The 23,430-nt window shown below is 37.7% G+C and overlaps 1 protein-coding gene across 2 annotated transcripts in view; it reads right to left on the bottom strand.

Annotated features, from left to right (window-relative positions):
• The window catches only part of TOX3 (TOX high mobility group box family member 3), a 107,246-nt gene that overhangs the window by 9,744 nt on the left and 74,072 nt on the right, over positions 1-23,430 (bottom strand). The window contains exons 2-4 of one of the 2 annotated variants that reach the window (XM_036832173.1): positions 22,779-22,844; positions 18,446-18,697; positions 2,255-2,524 (exon numbers count right to left, since the gene is read on the bottom strand). In XM_036832173.1, coding sequence (XP_036688068.1) covers positions 2,255-2,524; positions 18,446-18,697; positions 22,779-22,844 — 588 coding nt within the window. Of the gene's footprint in view, positions 1-2,254; positions 2,525-18,445; positions 18,701-22,778; positions 22,845-23,430 lie in introns of both variants that reach the window. The other variant, XM_036832172.1, reaches the window with a different exon arrangement.

The raw sequence follows: 23,430 nt of genomic DNA on the forward strand, positions 1-23,430 counted from the left end.
CAACCATGACTTCCCCTAATCATCATTAGCTTTTAAGAATAAACCCGAAATGAAGAATCTCACAGTGTAAATAAAAGCTCAGAATTAATTCTCCTAAAGAAACTTCTGCATAGTTGACTCAAAGGGCTGTGAAAAAATGGAGAAATAGCTTTACCCAAAAGACATAATCAACAATAATGTTAATCTTCCTTTTTCAGCTAAGTTGCTTAAGAGATATATTGGATTCCTTGTCTTTACACAAAACCTAGACCCTGGCTTAAAATGGAACAAGCTAAGAGTCACATAAAAGGTTCTCTTTAGAGGTGACAATTTCAGATTGATACAGAGGTAAGTATTAAGATCAGTTGGAATGTGAACCAAATGAAAGGACTCCATTTGAACTGTGTAATAGCCAGTTGTAACTCAGCTGTATCTTATACACATCCCTCGAGTTTCTTTATTACTTCCCACTTCATCTCACTGAAGTCCTTGTGAGTGTGAGCAGAGACTGCTAAGTGCATTTCCCCACCTTGTGTCCAGTGGGGAGTTAACATAATGGGATAGACCAAGCCCTCTTTCTTAAAATCCCTGCAACATTTCTCCTCTTTTCAGCTAACCTCCCTCCTCTTTTCATCACCCGCAATCTTTTCCAGCTCCTCTTCTTCCATTTCTATTTAAACATAAATGATGCTCAAGGTAAAAATAAATGATGCTCAAGGTTCTGGTCTTGTCTTGCTCCTTATGCACGCTGAGAAATCCTGATTACTTCTATGTGCTCACATCTATGTGCAGATGGTCCCCAAATCTGTAGCTCCATCTCCAACAGACTGAGTTCTAGACTCACATGGAAGCAACTCAAATTCAACCCCCTACCATGTCAAACTCTCATCTTCCCCATGGGGAAAAAAAACAACACTCCTCTCTTCCTAGGTTGAGCCTCTCCATTTACTGATATCCCCGCTGGCTCTCAAACTAAAACCCAGTGTATCTTTTATTCCTTCAAATTCCAGGGGATCACCAAACCTTAATAGATGATTCTTTCTCTTGAATGTCTCACTAATCTGGCACCTCCTGTCCATGCCTTCCTTTGCTAAAATAAAAGCAAACACTTCATAACAAAAGGACGTTTTAATTGAGTTCCTTCTCTCTGGTCCCTCTCTTTATAACACATTCTATATACAGCCCAAGTTATCTTTCTAAAGCATAAATTTGCTTATGCCATTCCTCTATGCAAATAAATAATCAGCTCTCAACTACCAACAGGAGAAAGGCTACCACATTTCAGCCATTTCTTTCTTCAACTCATTTCTTTCTTCCCCCATGTCACACTGCTCACGATACCCATAAATGGACATGTAATTTCATTGCTCTTTCTACCAGAATGCTGGCCTCTCTCTTCTGCCTCACAAACTTTTATGTATCCTCTTAGACCTAATTCAAACATCACCTTCTCAATAAAGACTTCCTCAAATCACTCTCCTAAGCAGAATCGATGACCATCTCAGCACACCAGATACATCAATTATACCTCTAATCACATCTGGAGCTAGTTTTAAACATTGCTATTTGTTCCCAGTGGGAAGTCCCAGGGGCAATAATTCTCTTAGAAATCTTTGTATCACCAGAACGAAGTAAAACGTCAAGCACAGAGTAAGTGTACCACACATAATTAATAAATGAGGAATGAGTAATTGTGTACCTACAAGTAAGTTCAGTGAAACAGAATACTTTTCTAGGCATTCAGAAAAGTCATACCTGCAACTAAGTTTTTACTTCACCTTGTGCATATTTGAATCATGTGTCATTTCCCTGACAAAAGCAAAGATGTAAAACGACCGGAACTTACTACGTGATAAACCTCGTCAAAGGTGCAAGACTGTCCAATGGGGCAGCAGTTCAGCCAACTAACCAGATGCAACTTGCCTACCCGGACGTTAACTTAGAACCAGAGCAGTTCAGAATTTCTGGAAAGTCTAGTGCAAGCCTTCCCTTTTGCTGATTTAGGAAAATTAAGCCTACAAGAGTTAAGTGACTTACTCAATGCCTTACAACTACTAGGAGAAGCCAGATCTTCCGATTTTCAGTTGAATACACTTTCCACAGAAAATAAGTAAATATAAGAGAGTGAAGAAAAAAATTAAACCACCATAAATTCAAACGCTACTCCAAATCCATGAAGCAAAAGAAGGTACTACTGTGAATGAAATTCAAACACATGCGCATGGGGTGATTCCCAATTCTCTGGTAGGTTATATACTAAAGGCAGTTAACTCACTCTGTTGGATTCATCAGCATCCTCTTCGTTGATGGAGCTAGAAGGGGAGGGAGTCGCCGATTTGCTCGCTGGAGGTGAAGGAGACGTGTGGGGCACACTGGCACCTCCCAAATTCAACCCCAACTGGGCGCTGAGCTGAGACTGGTTGATGGTGGTGAGCTGGGCAGGAGGCATGATTCCAGAGCGAGCAGCATCGGTCATGTGGACGATGGACCTCATGATCAGGGAGGGATCCTGACGGTATTGTGAAACTTGTGTGTGGCTCTGATCCTAAAGGGGCAACAGCAAGGGGGGGAATTCTTAGTTTTCCCAAACATCAATGAGCTTACAGGGGTTGGGAACGAAACGGGGAAAGGGGATCAAAAGGTACCAACTGCCAGTTACAAAATAAGTACATCATAAGGATGTAATACACAGCATGATGGCTGTAGGTAACGGGACCGTACTGCATATTGGAAAGTTGCTAAGAGAGTAGATCATAAAAGTCCTCTTCACAATAAAAAAAAAAAACCTTTTTTGTAACTGTATGATGACAAATGTTAACTAGACTTACTGTGGCGATAATTTCGCAATATATACAAATATCTGATCATTACACTGTACACCTGAAACTAATATAATATTAGATGTCAATTATACCTCAATTAAAAAAAAACAATGAACTTATATGTCAGCAGTTCCTTAGATAGGTTTGACTTGTAATTTTGATAGATCTGACTTATCTCAGGATAGCTATGGATTATCTAGTTATTATCTAGTTATTAATTTATTAATGAGAAGGACTCATGCCAGAAAGCTGAAAGGTCAAAAGCACAAAGCCCAAATCATCCAGCCTAGTCTATTGCACCAGAGAACTATCACTGGATGACTTAACTAAGTGATAACAAAACACTACTAGCAAAGGGAAGAGAAACAGCCGCCTCTTGCTTCGTACTGAGGAAACTGATGACAAGGAAAGGGTGGAAACAGAGGTCTAACCCTTTCAGGCTCACCAGTTGGTTTGCCATCCTTCTCCGGCACAGTTCTGGTTCTATTACCCTTTCCCCAGCTCTGCAAAAGGGGAGAATCAGTTCTCTATTTCATCCTCCCAGGCACACCTGTGCCATATAGAGAGGATGGACTAGAGAAGCACAGAGCAAGCATCTGTTTGCTTCAGGGCACCCTCTCTGTAAAACTCTCTGTGGTTAACCAGAGGGTCAGTCCAATTCTGAATTACATTGTCAAGGGCATTTGGAAGTCATTCCATGTCCTCAGGATTGGATATCACTTTTTTCATCTTAAACCTGCTTTGTTTTCTTCTGTTCAACCCATCTGATTTAATGTACTAATGAATTTTTTAAAATATGTATAAGGAGGAGGTAAAGACAATCAGAATTAGCTTCTCTGAAAGTTACTGCCGTCACTTCAAACATAGCCTTCTCTGTTTTTGGGCAGTCATATAAAAGGCTTTAGAGTTGCTTCTTCTTCTTTTAATTCCAAAGAATCAAAAAATGAAGACATGCTTTTCAAATGACTTACTTTAAGACTTGTCATTTAGAGTGAGTCTGTGATTTTCTTGAAACCAAATTCTCCTGACTCACAGTGACCCAGAATCTAATTTTATACACAAGCCTATGAATTCCTCTTTTGAATCTTTCTGATAAGGCTTATTTTGCTCTTTAAAGAAACAAATGAATTTTAACTTGGAGCATTAGGTTTCTTAATCTTAAATATTATAATGCCACTAAATAAGAAGCCAGAGCTATCAGTAGGAAACTAGTTGAATAAATCATGATCGACCATACTACAAAGTATTATGAAGCTTTTTAAAATAATGAATTAGATTTATGTGTATTGACCTAGAGAAATGATTCTCAATTTTGGCTTTAATGACATTTTGGACCAGATAATTCTTTGCTGTGGGAGCTGTCCTTTGCATTGCAGGATGTTAACAGTAACCTTGGCCTCCACCTACTAGATGCCAGTAGCAACCTCCCTCCCCTCACCAGTCATGACAATCAAAAATGTCTCCAGACATTGCCCCCTGGAGGGCAAAACTGCTCCCAGTTCTAGAGAACCACTAATCTAGAGTGATATGCAAGATATAGCAAGTGAAAAAGCAAGTTGCAAAATAGAGTACAGCCCCTTTTTGTTTAAAAAAAAAAGTGTATAAACAATGGTTGCATTATATTGGATTGGATTGGAGGGGTAAGGAGGGGAGCATCTTAACTTTTTCCATTTACAAAAACACAAAACAAAAGAAACAAAAACTAAAACACTCTAGTTAGGAAAAACTAAAAAGGGGGCTTCCCTGGTGGCGCAGTGGTTGCGAGTCTGCCTCCCGATGCAGGGGACACGGGTTCGAGCCCTGGTCTGGGAGGATCCCACATGCCGCGGAGCAACTGGGCCCGTGAGCCACAACTACTGAGCCTGCGCGTCTGGAGCCTGTGCTCCACAACAAGAGAGGCCGCGATAGTGAGAGGCCCGCGCACTGTGATGAAGAGTGGCCCCTGCTCGCCGCAACTAGAGAAAGCTCTGGCACAGAAACGAAGACCCAACACAGCCATAAATAAATAAATAAATAAATAAATTAAAAAAAAAAAACTAAAAAGAGAGACAAGTAGTTAAAATAGTCTGTAGCTAATTGTTAGGGTTTAATATTAAACATACAAATTTTCCACTTCTTAATGATTTCTGAGTTACCAAATTCCTGTGGAATCCTGGAGAAATGTGTCACTCATATCAGAACAACCCCAACTGTTCTTTGTCTCACTGACAATATCCTTTTCCACTACTCCTAAAATATTACATTCTCCTGGCAGGCATCCTTCTGCAGACTGGTATGACAAAAGTGGATTTTACGCTATCAGTTTGTCCTAATTTCTTTTTATTAGCATTCTTCACACATTTAGCTATTTCTCTTCAAAAATCTGAGCTGACTGTCCACTCTTCTGCATTCTTTTAAAGTTCCACCATTTCTTGCTTACGTCACTTCCAGCCCTCCACTCCTGGGATTTAAGCTATCTTATTCTTTTCTTTTTTTTTTTTTTAAACATCTTTATTGGATTATAATTGCTTTACAATGGTGTGTTAGTTTCTGCTGTATAACTAAGTGAATCAGCTATTGTATACATATATCCCCATATCCCCTCCCTCTTGCACCTCCCTCCCACCCTCCCTATCCCACCCCTCTAGGTGGTCACAAAGCACCTAGCTGATCTCCCTGTGCTATGCGGCTGCTTCCCACTAGCTATCTGTTTTACATTTGGTAGTGTATATATGTCCATGCCACTCTCTCACTTCTTCCCAGCTTACCCTTCCCCCTCCCCGTGTCCTCAAGTCCATTCTCTACGTCTGCGTCTTTACTCCTGTCCTGCCCTTAGGTTCTTCAGAACCATTTTTTTTTTCCTTTTTTTAGATTCCATGTATATGTGTTAGCATATGGTATTTGTTTTTCTCTTTCTGACTTACTTCACTCTGTATGACAGACTCTAGGTCCATCCACCTCACTACAAATAACTCAATTTCATTTCTTTTTATGGCTGAGTAATATTCCATTGTATATATGTGCCACATCTTCTTTATCCATTCATCTGTCGATGGACACTTAGGTTGCTTCCATGTCCTGGCTATTGTAAACAGAGCTGCAATGAACATTGGGGTGCATGTGTCATTTTGAATTATGGTTTTCTCAGGGTATATGCCCAGTAGTGGGATTGCTGGGTCATATGGTAGTTCTATCTTTAGTTTTTTAAGGAACCTCCATACTGTTCTCCATAGTGGCTGTATCAATTTACATTCCCACCAACAGTACAAGAGGGTTCCCTTTTCTCCACACCCTCTCCAGCATTTATTGTTTGTAGATTTTTTTGATGATGGCCATTCTGATTGGTGTAAGGTGATACCTCACTGTAGTTTTGATTTGCATTTCTCTAATGATTAGTGATGTTGAGCATCCTTTCATGTGTTTGTTGGCAATCTGTATATCTTCTTTGGAGAAATGTCTATTTAGGTCTTCTGCCCATTTTTGGATTGGGTTTTTGTTTTTTTTTTTATATTGAGCTGCATGAGCTTAAGCTATCTTATTCTTAATTTTAGTCTCCAAATACATCTTTCAGAAGACTTTTTAAAAGTCCTTTCAGACTTCTTTAAATCTAAGTAGTTTAAAATATCTACAGGCCACTCTAGAGTATTTTAATTCTGACTGAATAATAATAAATTAGTTAACTGGCATGGCCATGAAATATGAGGATACGATTTACACAGTTTTCTCATTAACTGAGGAGTCACTTTGTTTTCTTTACTTCTATGCCCATGAACATCAGCACGTATAGGTACTTGACTGATGCATCCCAGACCTACAGTATTTCAGAGGAATCTCATGGTCACACAGAAGGCGAAGGAGTTAGTTTTCTTGGCTTTATCAGCTCTTCCTGAATTCCACCTGCAATTTATGCCTTTATGATGGACCTGGTTGCCTGAGAGTTCCTGTTGACAAACAGCCAAGGTTCACAAACAAGGAACATTGACTGTATGTTTACTCGGGGCCAGGATTTGTGCTAAGCTTAATATGCATTTTCCAATTCAATCCTCTGACTTTCTGAATTAGATACTATTATACCTATTCTTAGCTAAGAGTGATTCCCTAGGCTACCAAGCTGGCTGGTGACTGCTTGATGGAGAAACTATGCTCTAGGGAGCCATGGTGCCACCACAGTGGAAGCACGTACTGACGGAGAGAGAGATGAATGGGGCTCTGAGCTCTGCACTGCCACCATCCATCCCCCTTTAACAAAAGCAACTCAGTTTTCATTTGTTTTATAAATTGAGATTCCTCACAACATTTCACCAAGAACAAATGGGTTTTCCTGAAGCGGGGACAGTGTGAAAACCACTCCTGAAGCATACTGGTGGTGGGGCTAAGGTCTTGCCAAACTTAGAGCCATCTACATGGTCTTCAGATCCAAAAACTGCTGGCCCACCTTTTCTAATCTCCCACAGGACAATACACCAAGGACCGTTAAAATATTGTCAAGTAACCTCTGAACCACGTAATCAACGCATCAAATTGTGCTAGCATTTACCACGGTACACAGCTCTCCAATAATAACTTCCTATGTGTAAGGATTACAGTATAAGATTAATGGTGAAAGTATCTCTTTAGAGAGTCAAGTACCTTTAGGGCCACCAATTATTAACAACTTCCTTAGGGAACCTGGAGATCCTGAAAAGCTACAATCATTTTCTATTATTAAAAAAAAAGGTAACCTTTAAAAGACACTTCCTTGGATCTTAGGATTTCTACCTAAAAAGAGAAAGATGTCAGCTCAGTTGAAAAGTGTTTACTGAGCACTTACTATGTGCCAGGCCAGATATCTTTGAAAACTAGAAAATTACCATACGATTCTTTTAAACATGACTCTAATTTAGAAGGGACTGATGAATTTACTATAACAAAGTGTAAGCAAGAATAATTCATATATACTCCTCCAAAATAGCTCACCATTTTTCCTACTAGTACTGACATGAGAAGAAAATGTATAACCATGGATATAGCCCTAAGAAATTTAATGCGTTTTTGAGACTTCCCTGGTGGCGCAGTGGTTAAGAATCCGCCTGCCAATGCAGGGGACACGGGTTCAAGCCCTGGTCTGGGAAGATCTCACATGCTGCAAAGCAACTAAGCCCGTGCGCCACAACTACTGAGCCTGCACTCTAGAGCCCACGAGCCACAACTACTGAGCCCACGTGCCACAACTACTGAAGCCCGTGCGCCTAGAGTCCGTGCTCCACAACAGGAGAAGCCACTGCAATGAGAAGCCCGTGCACCCCAAAGAAGAGTAGCCCCCGCTCGCTGCAACTAGAGAAAGCCCGTGCGGCAACAAGACCCAACGCAGCCAAAAATGAATAAATTAATTTAAAAAAAAGATATTACATAGATATAGACTGTATTTCCCACACTGTACATTAAAAAAAAAGAAATTTAATGCATTTTTGTAAATCATTACGTTTCACTTATTAAAATTAAGCCTTAAAAGATTTACCAATGATCACTGAAAGGCAAAGCAACTAGTGGGTTATAAGAGATTGCTATTAGCGCATCCAACAATAAGGACTGAATGCTGGTAGCTTCTTCAACTCCTTTCACAATTATGTTTCATATGGAGAGTTTACTTGTATCACTTCCTAAACTGTTCATCATTTGGAAACAACTCATTCTCTCTTCTTATCTCACTCTGTCTTCTAATTGATGATATTAGATAAGAGTTTCTCAACTTCTGCAGTAATGACATTTTGGTCTGGGTAATTCTTTGTTGGGAGAATGCATCATATTCTTTGCTTACAATGCACCTTGAGCATTGTAAATGCTTAACAGCATCTCTGGTCTCTACCCACTAGGTGCCAATAGCCTCCCCTCCCCCACAGGTTGTGACAACCATATGTCTCCAGACATTGGCAAATGTCCCCTGCTGGGCAAAATCCCCCCCCCTTCCCGGTTTGAGAATGACTTTATTAGACAAATATAATGGAAATCATCTTCTTGAGGGGGAGGAGGAGGGAGTGTCCAAAGATTAGGTTCTGTCTGTGAAAACAGAACACATATGCATAAACAAGATTCAAACTGTGATACTGTGAAAAAAATAAGTTATACAAAAAAAAAAAAAATTATTCTGGGGAGGGTAGCTACATTTGATTAAGTCAGCAAGAAAGGCCTCTCCAAGATGACTTTTGAGCCGATATCTAAAGAATGAGGAGAAGCCAATCAGGAAATGAGGAGAAAGTATGTTCCCAGCAGAGGGAAGAGCATATGCAAAGTCTGAGGTGGGAGAGGGCTTGGCACTCTTGAGAAATGGAAAGGAGACCCGTAGAGGTGGGAGCCAGGTAGGCAAGGTGAACAGCGAAATGCAATGGGATTGGAGAGATGGGAATGGGCCAGATCATGCAAGGTGGGGAAATCAGGGGATGCTTCCCTGCAGAGGTGACCCACTGGGCTGAGGTGTAAAGGAAGAGAAGAAGCTAACTGAGCTAGAAAAGAGGGAAGAGCATCGTATGCAGAGAAGAAGAACTTGTACAAAGTCACGTGGCATAAGGAAGCACATCACGGATAAGTAAAGGAGAGGTCAGCATTACTGGCCAGGAAAAGCGAGGCTCGCTGTGAAGCTGGAGAGGCAAGTAATGGCCAAAGTAGCAGGCCTTGTAATCCATCCTAGATTTTATTCACGATGTAGAAGGATGCCACTCAAAGTTTAAAGGCTTGGTACCTATCCAGGGATATTACTCATTCCAATAAGTATTAACTGATCAGGGGACTTCCCTGGTGGTCCAGTGGTTACAACCCCGCCTTCCAGTGCAGGGGGTGGGGGTTCCATCCCTGGTCAGGGAGCTAAGATCCCAGATGCCTTGCAGCCAAAACACCAAAACATAAAACAGAAGCAATACTGTAACAAATTCAATTAAGACTTTAAAAATGGTCCACATAAAAAAAAAAAATCTTAAAAAAAATATTATCAACGGACAAAGGACTAATCTCCAAAATATATAAACAGCTCATGCAGCTCAATATTAAAAAAACAAACAACCCAATCCAAAAATGGGCAGAAGACCTAAATAGATATTTCTCCAAAGAAGACATACCGATGGCCAAGAAGCACATGAAAGGCTGCTCAACATCACTAATGACCAGAGAAATGCAAATCAAAGCTACAATGAGGTATCACCTCACACCAGTTAGAATGGGAATCATCAGAAAATCTACAAACAACAAATGCTGGAGAGGGTGTGGAGAAAAGGGAACCTATTGCACTGTTGGTGGGAATGTAAATTGATACAGCCACTATGGAGAACAGTATGGAGGTTCCTTAAAAAACTAAAAATAGAATTACCATATGATGCAGTAATCCCACTACTGGGCATATACCCAGGAAAAACCATAATTCAAAAAGACACATGCACCCCAGTGTTCACTGCAGCACTATTTACAATAGCCAGGTCATGGAAGCAACCTAAATGCCCATCAACAGATGAATGGATAAAGAAGATGTGGTACATATATACAATGGAATATTACTCAGCCATAAAAAGGAACGAAATTGGGACATTTGTAGAGACGTGGATGGACCTAGAGACTGTCATACAGAGTGAAGTAAGTCAGAAAGAGAAAAACAGATATCGTATATTAACGCATATATGTGGAACCTAGAAAAATGGTACAGATGAACCGGTTTGCAGGGCAGAAATAGAGACACAGATGTAGAGAACAAATGTATGGACACCAAGGGGGGAATGCGGCGGGAGGGGTGGGGTGGTGGTGGGATGAATTGGGAGATTGGGATTGACATGTAAACACTAATATGTATAAAATAGATAACTAATGAGAACCTGTTGTATAAAAAATAAATAAAATAAAATTCAAAAAAGAAAGTATTAACTGATCATACTTCATGGGCATCCATCAATTGTGGACAACTTGGATTTAATTATAAATAGTATAAATATATAGCCTAACACCTCAACTTATGTTTTGAAGAGTACTCAAAGATTAATTTTTGCAATCAGAAAGGTCATTCAGAATGGGCAGGCCATGGACTTCTAACAGGAAGCACATTGCCTTCTATCTATAAGTACAATTCAACGAAGCCTTTGCGCAACAGTGCCTTGATGGTTTGTGTATGTCTTGGTAGGGGGAGTGCTCAGCTGAGGCTTGCCTCTCTCTCTACCTGATGAAAGAGCCTCTTTGTCTTTTATTTTTTTAAAACAGGAAACCAAGGAATGGGGGATTTGGGGTAGAGGTCCCCCGTTTTCTTAAATTGCCTGAAATCCAGTCTACTATTGAACGTTAATTATTTGAGTGAATGGTTAAATATCTGAATAATTTTATATTAAAAAGGAAACTTTACATCACTAGCATAAATTAAAAACTGGAATCACCATAATCAATGGAATGCCAGATAAATACTAAGTAAAGGAAGTATTGAATAATTCCATTACAGTCCATCTAAATATGCAGATCTGCCTAAGGTTCTGAGCCAGAGTTCTGCTTTCTCTTTTTTAAAAAGGATGAAAGAGAGATGTGAAAGACTCATTAGCCCCAAACTGAAACTTCCTTCTTGACTTAAGATTGAAAGAGAACGGAAAGTTGAAAAAACATCCCTACTGTGTAAATCACTGTGTTATATTACCATGTCCATACTTCATATAAGATATGTGGGGTTTGGGGGGATGGGAATGGGTTGCTCTTATTTCTTTAGCCAAGAAAACTCTCCCTCCTCTACATATTCAAATCTTTTTCACTCCTACTTTCGGCCTGGGAGCAAGGACCTGTCCCTCCACGAAGTCCTCTCAGAGTGAATTTCCCTTTCCTTCCCATGCCTGGAATTTATCTTTGTGATGCATACTTGGTGATACATAATCACACATCCTCCTGTTTTGCGTATTTGTTTCTTTTACAAATGTAAGATATAAGCTTTCGAATAGATTTTTCAATTTTAAGTATCACACCTTATTCTATTTTATCTACTGATATTTTTACTCAGTTCAATGATGCTTACTTCCATCTGAATTGATTTTATCACAAAGGATTTTTAAAAATCTAACATGCAAATGTATTTAATGCACCTTCCATCGACATTTACAAGTAAATATTCTCTGTAACACTGCAACATCAGGTTTTCATAATAAAGGGTAACATCTAATTAAGAAGCAGATAACCCAAATATATTAGAAAGTGCGACGAAATACATTTTCACTATGAGCTTTTTTAATCAATATTTCTTGAGAAATGGAGTAATTAATTATCAGTAATAAAAATTGCTTTGTATTAATAAATATCAGAGAACTACAAATAGGAAATCCAGTAATTTTATGCTCAATTATTTAGTTATGTCCTATAGCGGGGTTAAAATTTTATTTCCGAATAAACAATCAATCAACATTTACGTGTAGCGAGTGCATTCCTAACCCAAATAGAAACTGAAACAAACACAGTCGTGCCAAATACACCAATGATAATTACAGACCTGCATACCCTAAACGTTATATTTATCAAAATATCTGCACCGAAATAGATACTTTTTACTTAATAACTACTCTCAGGGTTATAATCAAACATACCTACACATGAAAGTTTTGTGACAACCAGTCTTCCCCAAAGTTAATGAATAGTTTCTTAGCAAAATAAAAATTTCAAGAGTTTATCATAAAACAATGGTATTTTCTTATGTACCCTCTAACTCCTTTGTTTTACCAAGGAGTCAGCTCTGTGTTGATTTTATTCAATCCTAAATTAAAATTTTAAAGAGGAATTCCATTTTTACAGCTGTTGATACTTTTTTAAAACATTTTTTTAAAATATTTATTTATTTATTTATTTATTTATTTTTAAACTTCAATAGAAGGATAAATTTTTTTAAAAAATTTATTTATTTATTTATTTTTGGCTGTGTTGGGTCTTCGTTTCTGTGCGAGGGCTTTCTCTAGTTGCTGCAAGTGGGGGCCACTCTTCATCACGGTGCGCAGGCCTCTCACTATCGCGGCCTCTCTTGTTGCGGAGCACAAGCTCCAAGACGCGCAGGCTCAGTTATTGTGGCTCACGGGCCTAGCTGCTCCGCGGCATGTGGGATCTTCCCAGACCAGGGCTCGAACCCGTGTCCCCTGCATTGGCAGGCAGACTCTCAACCACTGCGCCACCAGGGAAGCCCCAGCTGTTGATACTTTAAACCTCCTCCCCACCTCCATTTTTATTTAGTATTAAGGTACGCTCTTAATAACAAATAAATATTCTTTCATTATCCTTTCATTCATTCATATATTCCACAAATATAATATTTATTGGGAGCCTCGTGTATTCCAGCCCAGACACTGTTCCAGGCCTGAGGATGACAGTAGCAAACAAGACAGATGAGGGGACAGGACAGGCTGTAAACAAGCAAAGGAGACCGTTTCTAAGGGTGACAAGTGAGGCCACAGTACAGGAGTAACTCTCATCCCTCTAAAAACTGTTTGAGCCATCAAGCCAGTTTTATTTGGGAATCTGAGTGATGTAGAATGGTGTGTCTTCTGTCCCTAACCCACAGGGAAATACTGCCAATTCTATCGAAGATTGTAACTGTAGAGTACATATGTTAAAAACAAGATACAGGGAAATAAACCATAGCCTAACTTTTTAATAACACGTTTCCTTGAATGGGATAAATCAACCAAGTAATCACGTGTTGCCCTTCACAAGAGCTAATTGAGTTTTGTAGAAGTTTGGAACACGCCCTCCTTTAATACATGATCCTAAAGTTAACTCAACCTTAAAGACAACGTTCATATGTTCCGGGTCAGTAGGCATTTCCAGGCCGAGAATAAAGAATATTTCTTTTAAGCTGTGTATGGTACAAGGCTATTTGCTCTACCGAGAAAGGCAGCTCATAAAATGTCTGTGGCTTGGGTATTTTGGGCAGACGATTGTCCAGGTGTAGCAACAGTTAAGTAAAGTCGACTTTGGACAACATGCCTCTTTGAAGCAGTCATCAGACTCCGAATTTTTCTGTTACATGGAAGAGACACTGCTGACCAAGAACTCAGTTTGATAAATGATCAGTCTCTAATGATTAAGAACAATATATAGCACCTAGTAGGTGCTCAGCAAATGTCTGCTAGAGTTAATATGGTTTTAATTATATACTTTGGCCTTGGAACAGATAGGTCCCATTCCACTCAAAGTGAGTTATTTTGCTTATATAAGATGTGCCTTTTCTATTGTTAATTTACAATAAGAATACATTTCGACCATGACCTGACCAAAAATAAACATTACTGAGTTAATCGTTCAATTTGTATGAGAACTTGTTGGTCCCCCCAATGGCTAAATGGTAATCGTCCTGTGGAATTTAGCTCTGCAGCCTCTATTGACAATGGCAATGAACCTGTCCATAACAATAATAAGGGCTTGTTTTAATAGAATGTTCCATGCATTAAACACATTAATGACCCATGAAATAACTGTTTTATCTGTAACACATTAAGCTACATTGCTAAAACGATGTATTAATTGAAAAGTCTGGGATTTCTCTTAACGTAAGATTTTGGATAGTACAAAAGCTTTGGCATGAAAGTTATTTTGTGAAAATAAAAATAATTCAGAATTAGACCCCTACTAAATGACTGTACGAAAAATCAAAACTTCTAAAATAAGCCTGGTAATTTTAGGAGTATTATTTTGATACATTCTTATTTTTCTGATCAAAAATGATGTCTGTCTGGATTATGACATAAGAGCTTTGTGAATATTTTAAAAGCTGGTACTTTTCTTCTCTGTGTGCATACCTCCTGTAGGACTTTTTTCTCTCTTATTCTCTTTCCTTAACGGTTACAGAGACTGCCATACCCAAATTTAGCTCCCTTACTTCCATCTTTGTCAATTTTCTAGTACTATGTTTGATATTATCAGAGCACCAGTAGTGTTTTCTATAAATATGTGCTATCCCAATTAAGTCCAAAGCAATATCAAACAGGAAACGTCGCTCTTCCAAACACGAAACATAATGCACGAAGAAAAAGTATGTGAATTATCAGTGTGTTTTATAAATTCTCTTTTGGGGGGCATACAAAATATCAGACTAGAGACAATTATTTTACTGTCTGTTTCTTGGATATCAAAGAGAATTTTGAAATTCATCAAAGCTAACCTTCTGTTATGTACAACAGGCTAAGCTGAAAAGAATGTTAACAAGTTCAATTTTCATTCAATCAGCACTACTGCTCTCTGAAATGTTTCATTGCAGGAAAGAAATAAAAATAATCTATATGGTAATTATGAGGATGAATCCCCCAGTAACTTTCAGCTACATGAAAGGTCAGTTCTATTCAAGATATTTTATCAGTCCCCTGCACATACTCCTGTCCTGTCATTTTAAATCTGAACAGCATTTTATTTTCCCATTTACTGCTACCTGCAGAATTAAGTACTTAAGCCAAATAAGAAAAAAAAAAAAAAAAGAAATGTTGAATGCTGGCAAAGGCTATAATAGCATAGAGATAAATCGTTCAGCTGCTCTCTCTCAAGCCTCTAGGGCTGCAGATTTTTCTTCTCCTGGTGCACTGTGGGTATTCAAAACTTGTTCAACATGATTTCATTTCATTTCAGGCACTGCCTGAGAAAACTAAATTACAGAATCAATCATACAGAAGGTCAGAGTGAGACTTCATTACAAGTATTGCATGCTTGCATGAATATCTTTCATTTATGACTGACCCAATATGTCACAATAGCTGTCTAGTAAAAATAATCCACTTTCTGAAATTGATGTACTACTGATGTCAATGCTACTCAGCAGACTGGGCAGATTACAGAGAGGTGTTAAAAAAAAAAAAAGAAAGAAAGAAACCCTTTGGAGCGCACGTTGTAGATTTTTAGGATTGCAATCTTTTGTAGATTAAAATAATTTCCAGATGATCATCTGAACTGACAATAATGCTTAGAGGTAAAGAATTTTTAACCAAACTATGACTGTTGATTTCAACTTGCCAGCGACATCCTGTGTGAAAATACACATATCCACAACAAGCAAATCAAGGTTGTTCTTTGAAGTCACAAATGCAACGACTTTCAATTTTTTCAACAATTCGCTTTTGAATACCAGGGCATTATTTGCATATTTTGAAATGGGAATGCTAATTATTAGACTCTTTTTAATCCCTCCCTTTTCTTTTTTGTTCCTGCTTTCTGTTTTTTAAATATAATGGCAGGAACTTAAGGAAGATAAACATGTTGTGCTGGTTGCCAACAAAAATGCAGCTAATCAGTAATGTGACAAACTGTCACTCTTTCTAAAGGAAAACCAATGAAGCTCTGAAGAAAAGCTGGTTCAATACCCCATAAACAAGCTGGCTTTTCTTCTTATATGAAAGTCTTAATTCACCATAGCAATCCTTAACAGACAGCCATATTCATTTGGATAATAAAACTTCTTACTTGCATAAGGTATGATAGCCGGTGCACACTGGGAAGCCGAGTGCATGATGTATAAAGTATTATTTATTATTTTTCTGGTGACCTTCCTAAGGGAAATCTCCGAGGAGTTGCTGTGGAGCATTATGATGTCGCCAGCCACCTCGGTACCCGGAGGGAAATATAGAAGAACCTTGACATAACCTATTTTTAACCATGCCTCTGGCGATTCTGAATTCAAGTTTATAGGTGAACATGTCAGGTAGTACATAGAACAAAGCCAACGACACATTGTATTCATCATAATTCTGTCCTGGTACATTTTATTTTTTCCAACATTTGTGATTTAAAATCCCATGACATTTCTTCAAGATGAAATTCTACTAGAATTTTCAACAAGATTAGTTTGTTTCCAGCCAAAATAAATATCACTCGGGTTCAGCAAAACTTCAGAAAGGCACCCATAAATGTGATGAGGTCCATGTAAATACCATGACACCAGCTTGCACTTGGCTAAAGTACTCATACTTTTAAAAATCAATGAAATAAATTCAATGGCTTGAGTGATTAGCAATACATTACACAAGAAGCATTAAAAATTGAGTCCTCTCTTCCAATGCCAGTCCGTGAAAGCATTGTTCTTTAAGTGTATGTGAATATCATAATTATTTTATGATTCCATCTTTAGTTCTTTCCAATATAGTAAATTCAATTGACCATGAAATGAAATTTCATAGTCAAAATGCCTCCTTTACACTTTTTTTATAGCAGCAATAACAGTTTTATAGCTTTAAGGCAAGGTAATTCATCAGATGTTTAATTTAAAGGCAGATTCTTATATTATTAATAAATATTTACCAATTTAATAAAGCACACATTTTAGCATGCATTATATGGTCTTTTAACTATTTCCCTAACTTAAATGAGCCTCGCTGAGCATCTATGAATAATGGTGAACCCTGGGCAAACTCTCTTGGTGACTAAACACCCTTTTTATTTTTATTATTTTCCAGGCACAACACTGCAAGGCTGATTATAGAGGAACAGAGGACAGAACCCTCCCTTCCAGTGTCAAAGGGACAAAAATGTAAGAAAGTCCACAGGAAACAATTATTTGTGATGGCGAGGAACGTTTATGAATACTTAATGACCATTTCCCGACTGTTCGCTGCATTCTTTTCTGACAAAAAAGTAAAAATAAAAACCCTGATGTTCAGCTCAAACACAAAAGATCACAGGCAAAGAAAATTATGTTGCCGCAATCCTATTTGGGAAAGTAATCTTATATTTCAGAGAGCACACTGAATCTTTGCACTGCTAATCCACTACATATTTGGCAATCATCTGTTGTTATCTGGGGAATTAACAATGAAACCAATAAACATCGCTGGCATGGTCATAATGTGCACAGAAATATGTAAACAAGCAATAGGAATTGTTTTTTGTTATACCAACACATCTGTTTCATTTTATCAGGGTTAAAAAAAAAAGCCCTATGAACTATTAATCTTGTTTTAAAATGTCTGCCTAGTACCTCACCTAGATAGACACAAATGCATTATATACTATGGTAGAAAAAAAAAAAAATCCCAGCAGAAGAGTTTAAAATACTTAAGCAGATTTACTCTGGTGATTGCTAACTATAATTGCACACTAAGAAAAACAGAACCAGAATTATTGCATTAGTAACCTTGGCTCTCTGGAGGGCCTTACTTGATGTTTACGACAATAAATACCACAATTAGGTATATTTCACACAATAACCCGCTCTATATTTTTCTCTGCTGGTTATAAGCAATTATTCTTTCTCCCTTTCTCTGTACCACAGTTTGATATTTCATCTCAGGTAGGAGCAAATCATGTATCATAAACGTGATGCTTTAATCCAACAAATGCGAAAGACCCGGGCACTTGATAAGGGCTTCCATTTCTAAAAACTCTCCTGGCCAAACTTTCAACTCAAGTACACCTCTTTGTCAAACCAAAGGCAAGGGAAGATGGGCTGCTTTCAAACCAATGAATCAGACTCCTCAGAAACTCATTTCAAACCAGAAGGATCTTGTTGGGTCCTCCTCTTTCAAGTCAACCAACCCTGCAAGCTCTTGTCCCACACCAGGGATTAATCCACTACCTGCATTTAAATGGCATTGGGAGGAACAATCCACAGGTCCACCGGTGCATAGGCACGAGCATGTTTTAGAACATGGGCTCTCAGATCTTTACCCTGAGAAGTACAAACAATAACTAAAACACTTTCAAGCAGTAAATTTGCTGCCTACCATATGCAACCCACTGCTATGAAGCACGCCATCTTGTTCCACGAGATTTCTTGAGATTGTAATGGAAGGAAGATCCAGGCTTTGAGGGGGAAACTGGGGCGTGAATTCACTTCCCTGGGAAGGCAACGGATCGCTGAGGCCTTGAAAAGGTAGAAGTACATCAGGCATGCCCAGAGCGGGGTCCGACTCTGGAGGCGGCGTGATCGGGGGTATTTCAAACTCCTCATCCCCGAGGCTTGGTGTATGGAACGTCTGCTAAAGGAAACAAAATACAGATATCTTCATATTCTCTTCCTGTATCTTATTTCTCCTTGGAGGGAAAAAGAAAAATTTCGCATGAAAATACTACATAGCTAGGCCAAACATTTATTTCTCAAATGAAAATATCTTAAACACAGATTTCCATATATAAAGTTTTGCTGATCATTCTGATTAAAGATTTTGAGTCTCATTATCATATGATTTTAATGGAGTATCAGTATTAACAGTTTTTTAATGCGTACTTAATTAGCAACATCTGTCTTTGTTGTTAGTTGCAGCACCAGCGACATTAGATTTGGCTATATAACAAATTGCCACTTTATTGATATGTTAGTGAAACGGCTCAAACGCTTACATTACCCACATGCTTCATCAAATGCTGACGATTTTGTGAAGCACACACACAACATTAATCCAGAAGTGAACATTACACATATTTACTTTCTGCCACAACATATAAAACAAGTGATATTGAATGTATGGTTTGCTTTTTAAATTTCCTTATTGGTATATTCTCAAGTGCAATGAATGCTTCCATGGAAATTGTTACTGTCTGTAATAAAGCATTTCATATAAGGATTATCAGAGTATATATATCTAGGGCTTTTATTTAAATTGTAAGGAGAGTTATTTTCTTTTATAGGAAGATTTCGATATGTATTTATCAGAACACTTTTCTTCCAGTCTTCAGCTTTTAAAGACCATAGAACGAGCATAGAGATATATTGATAGAAATGTTCTAATTCCATGGATGTTGCTCAGTTACCTAGACAAGTGTTATTTCTCAAGACCTAAGTAAATAATGCATTGTTTTCTTCATGGCTACTTAGATTCTTAAAGATAGTGTTTTCACATAGGGCCTTGGGATGCAAATCAGGGCTGCCTTGCTGAACCCCATGAATTATCTTTCTTAAAATAGAACTTGGATTTTGTGGGGAGAAGGGTCAAGGTCTAGAATATTTTTTTGGTAGGGTGAAGGGGTTCGGGGACAGCTCAGATACTTTTTATTCCTAGCTCAGAGGGTCAACATTATAGTTCATTTATTATTAATAGTATTTTTTGAAGAATGAATTGGTGCCAGATAATTTGAATCTGTTGTAACTGGTTAAAAGAACTAATTAAGAGCTGAAAATCATCCTTCTTCAAGCTATCAATGATGATGTAACTTAAGAACCATTTGAGAGAAAATAGAAACAAATGCAAGGGGAAAAAAAAAAAAAAAAACATTTCTTGCCTATAGAACCTGTCAACTACTATTTGTATCTCACCAGAAATAAAGAGGTCACAAGCTATGGGAGTCTATGGCAGGACAATTGAACATCTTGAGGTTCTTAGCAGATTCAATAGACGCAAAACATTAGAGCATAATAACACATTTGAAAGCTAGAATGAAATATTAGATTTTCTGACATATTTATTCTAATAATGACCCCCCAAAGGATGTCAATTTCTGACTGTGGTACCCCGAGTTCTCAAACACAAAGGGGTGAATTGGCCACAAGCGTGGTTGGCTAATGAATGTAACCCTATGGCTGCATTTGCCGTTATTTTGGCACTAATGTGGTCTAGTAACAGATGCAACTGTAATTTGTGACTCATTTGCTACCCCATTACTGCTTAATGAAATCTAACATATCACATTAACAATACGGATAAACACTCATTCTTGATATGTGGCATTTGGCTGTTTTCATTACCACTGTAATTAACACTTGAAATATTATTTCAATAAATATTTAAAGTACTTTAAAAATGGTCAGGGTAATCATGACACAGACAGAAAACATAAAGCAAATGTGTGAATTTCAAACTCAGAGCATCCTGGTCCCCGCAGTGTTATCTACAGGGCGATACCTATGGGAAGGGAATCAGTTTCAGGCACAATTTCGACTTTACAGCATCAAACCTAAAGTCTTCCTGAATTAGTCTGTACTCATTAAAATGTTAAAAAAACAAATAAATTTACTTTTAATGCAGTGATTGGGAAATTAGGCACATACTATAACATAGTGCATTAACATTTACTTGGGCTTTATTTTTTGTTCAAGAAAAGATGTACAGTGAAATAATTATATAAGATTACTTCTTAAATTCTAACATGTCTTAAGTGAGGTAGTTAAAATTAAGGAGGTTGTCATTTTTATTTTTGTTAAGGAATAAAGAGAGATCTTACATATTATGTGTTCCTCCAGTATATTTTTTTAAAGACAAATTAATTTTGAGCTAGAATTTAATATATTACTATTTCATAACCTAATAAAATAATACCATAATATTATATTATATAACTAAGAAAATGCTAAAATCTTAAATGACTTTTAAAGAGGGGTAATCCATTAAATATAAAGCTAAACATTCCTTAGAGAAAAGAGTAATCACAACACTGGTTATCTGAGATAATAAAAATAACCAAGTATGGCAGCAACCAAAGAAAAAGACATTGACTTTTGCAACTATGCCATATGACCAATATCAGATTAATCAGTTAGAGTTTATATGATTACTTTTTACAGATATTGACTTTCCAGTGTTTACCTTGTACATGTTAAAGTAGTATGTACATGATTAAATACCATCTGTACTGAGATGTTCAAAACATTTGTTCCTTTTGATAAAAATGCAAATCTGGAGAACTGTTGTATCAACATATAACAGCCAATGTCTGACACGGTGAATTATCACAGCTGGAATTAAATTGTCTCTGAACAGCTGCTGGCAGTAGAGCTTTCATCAATGTTTGATTCAAATGTAGGGAAAAAAATCCTACAGAATGAAACATCATGTTGTCCTTACAGATGGGGTTTGTGCTCATTATCACAAACAACACAGCAGCCAGTGCCAAACAATATTCCCTTATCTAGGCGGTCTCCTTGGTTAGAGAGATGATGGTCACGGCAAAAATGATTAACCTACAGATACTCTAAGTTCTCGATTCCCCAACTTTTTCTACTAATTTCTCCAAGTTAATTTCTTCCATACCACTTGCTTCCCTGTAACTGAGATCATTTACGAAGCCATTATGATTTTCATTCTCTGGGGTCAAGCTGGTCCAGTTTCCTATATTTGAATGTATTTGGAAAATGAAGACTTTTTATTACAGGAATCACAAGAGGAAATGTTCCATTTGGACAAATTTCACTTCTGCTTGTTCTTGTTTTAAAATCTTAAATCTCACACGGTCTACCATATTTAGGAAACCATTTCTTTTTTAAAAAATTTGTATTGGAGTATAGCTGATTCACAATGTTGTGTTACTTTCTGCTGTACAGCAAAGTGAGGCAGTTATACATGTACATATATCCACTCTTTCTTGATCTAATCAAGATGGAGGTTGTTCTGGAGGGCAGGCCAATGAGACCAAGACAGCAGCCTTAAGTCACTAAGTAGGGAAGGCAGTGAAAACAGCAACAAAAATATGTTTGTTCCATGGGCACTGGTAAACTGCAGACAAACTCAGAGCCACCATGGTGTTGCATTTCAAATCCATCGACTTAATTTTCCTAGCTATAGCCGAGTCTTGGAGCATGCCCATTCATTCATTCATTCATTCAATACATATTTATTGAGCATCTACTATGTGCCAGGCACCGTACTCGGGTGTGGGAATCTAACAAAAACACTCATTTTACACCACTCTCACTGAAGACCCCAGAAATTGTAATACTGTTCTGCCACACTGTTCCCAAACCATGTCAACTTAATGAAATTATCCCCAGAGCTGTGTGAAGTTTAAATATTTTCTATTAGGAGTCCCTTCCATCCTAGTTTCCAAATATAGTTTGGATAGATATTCTATTCTTTCTTATATATTTACTTTTGCTTGCATCTATATTCTTTTCATCAAGAGATGTGTATGTGAATTACTAACGTTCCTAACAGCCTATGGACGAGTGATAAAGACTTGTCAGGTTATTTTCTCTTCCAATAGGTTTTTCTCATTTTTCCTCCAAAGTCGTTACCTCGTGCCACGTAATAACAAGATAAATTCAATACTTGGCTTTTCCCTTCAAGCCTGTTAAATGATCTAAATAACACACAAAACATGAACAGATACATTAAGGCAGACACCTACCTCGCTGGCTGCAAAGAAAGCGTTGTTTGCTTCAGCCATATTCATGTAGTTATTGTTATTTCCAAACTGAAAGAAAACAGATTGTTTTATGTTAATATGCAGGATCATAAAGAATTCTGGGGGTTTACTTACTGCTCAGATGGGATCTGGAAAGAATGTTGGTGTTATGAGATAAAAGGGTGGTTTCACTCGGACCAAATGTGAACTGTGACAGATTGCACTATACTATATGCTGTCGGCTGGTTCCCTCAGAAAATAAAGCACCGACTTAAGCTAACGCGATAATTCTAGAAAATAGTGTTGTTTCTCATCGAGACTAATAGCAAAGGGAGACAATTGTAAACATTTGGCCAACTGGTCACTAGTGGGTGTTGTTTATCGAACTAGCATTTGTCAGAGGTTAGCAGGAAAAGAGTTTCCAAGAAAATCACCCTGACACATTTTTAAAGCATGTTGGGATTTCATAGCTTACTTTTCAAGAACAGATGTCACAAGTGTGGGTAGGTTAAAATGTGAATTAAAGTGAATAGAATTCAATTCCCAGGACTCAAATTCTATTTTCCCGTGAATGGGGTGTGGCATGAATATAAATAAATAATAAGACTAAAGAATATTTTTTAAATCTCCAGAGTTTAAAACGATATCTGTATCC

The sequence above is a fragment of the Balaenoptera musculus genome, chromosome 19, assembly GCF_009873245.2.
Source record: "Balaenoptera musculus isolate JJ_BM4_2016_0621 chromosome 19, mBalMus1.pri.v3, whole genome shotgun sequence".
NCBI lineage: Eukaryota > Metazoa > Chordata > Mammalia > Artiodactyla > Balaenopteridae > Balaenoptera > Balaenoptera musculus.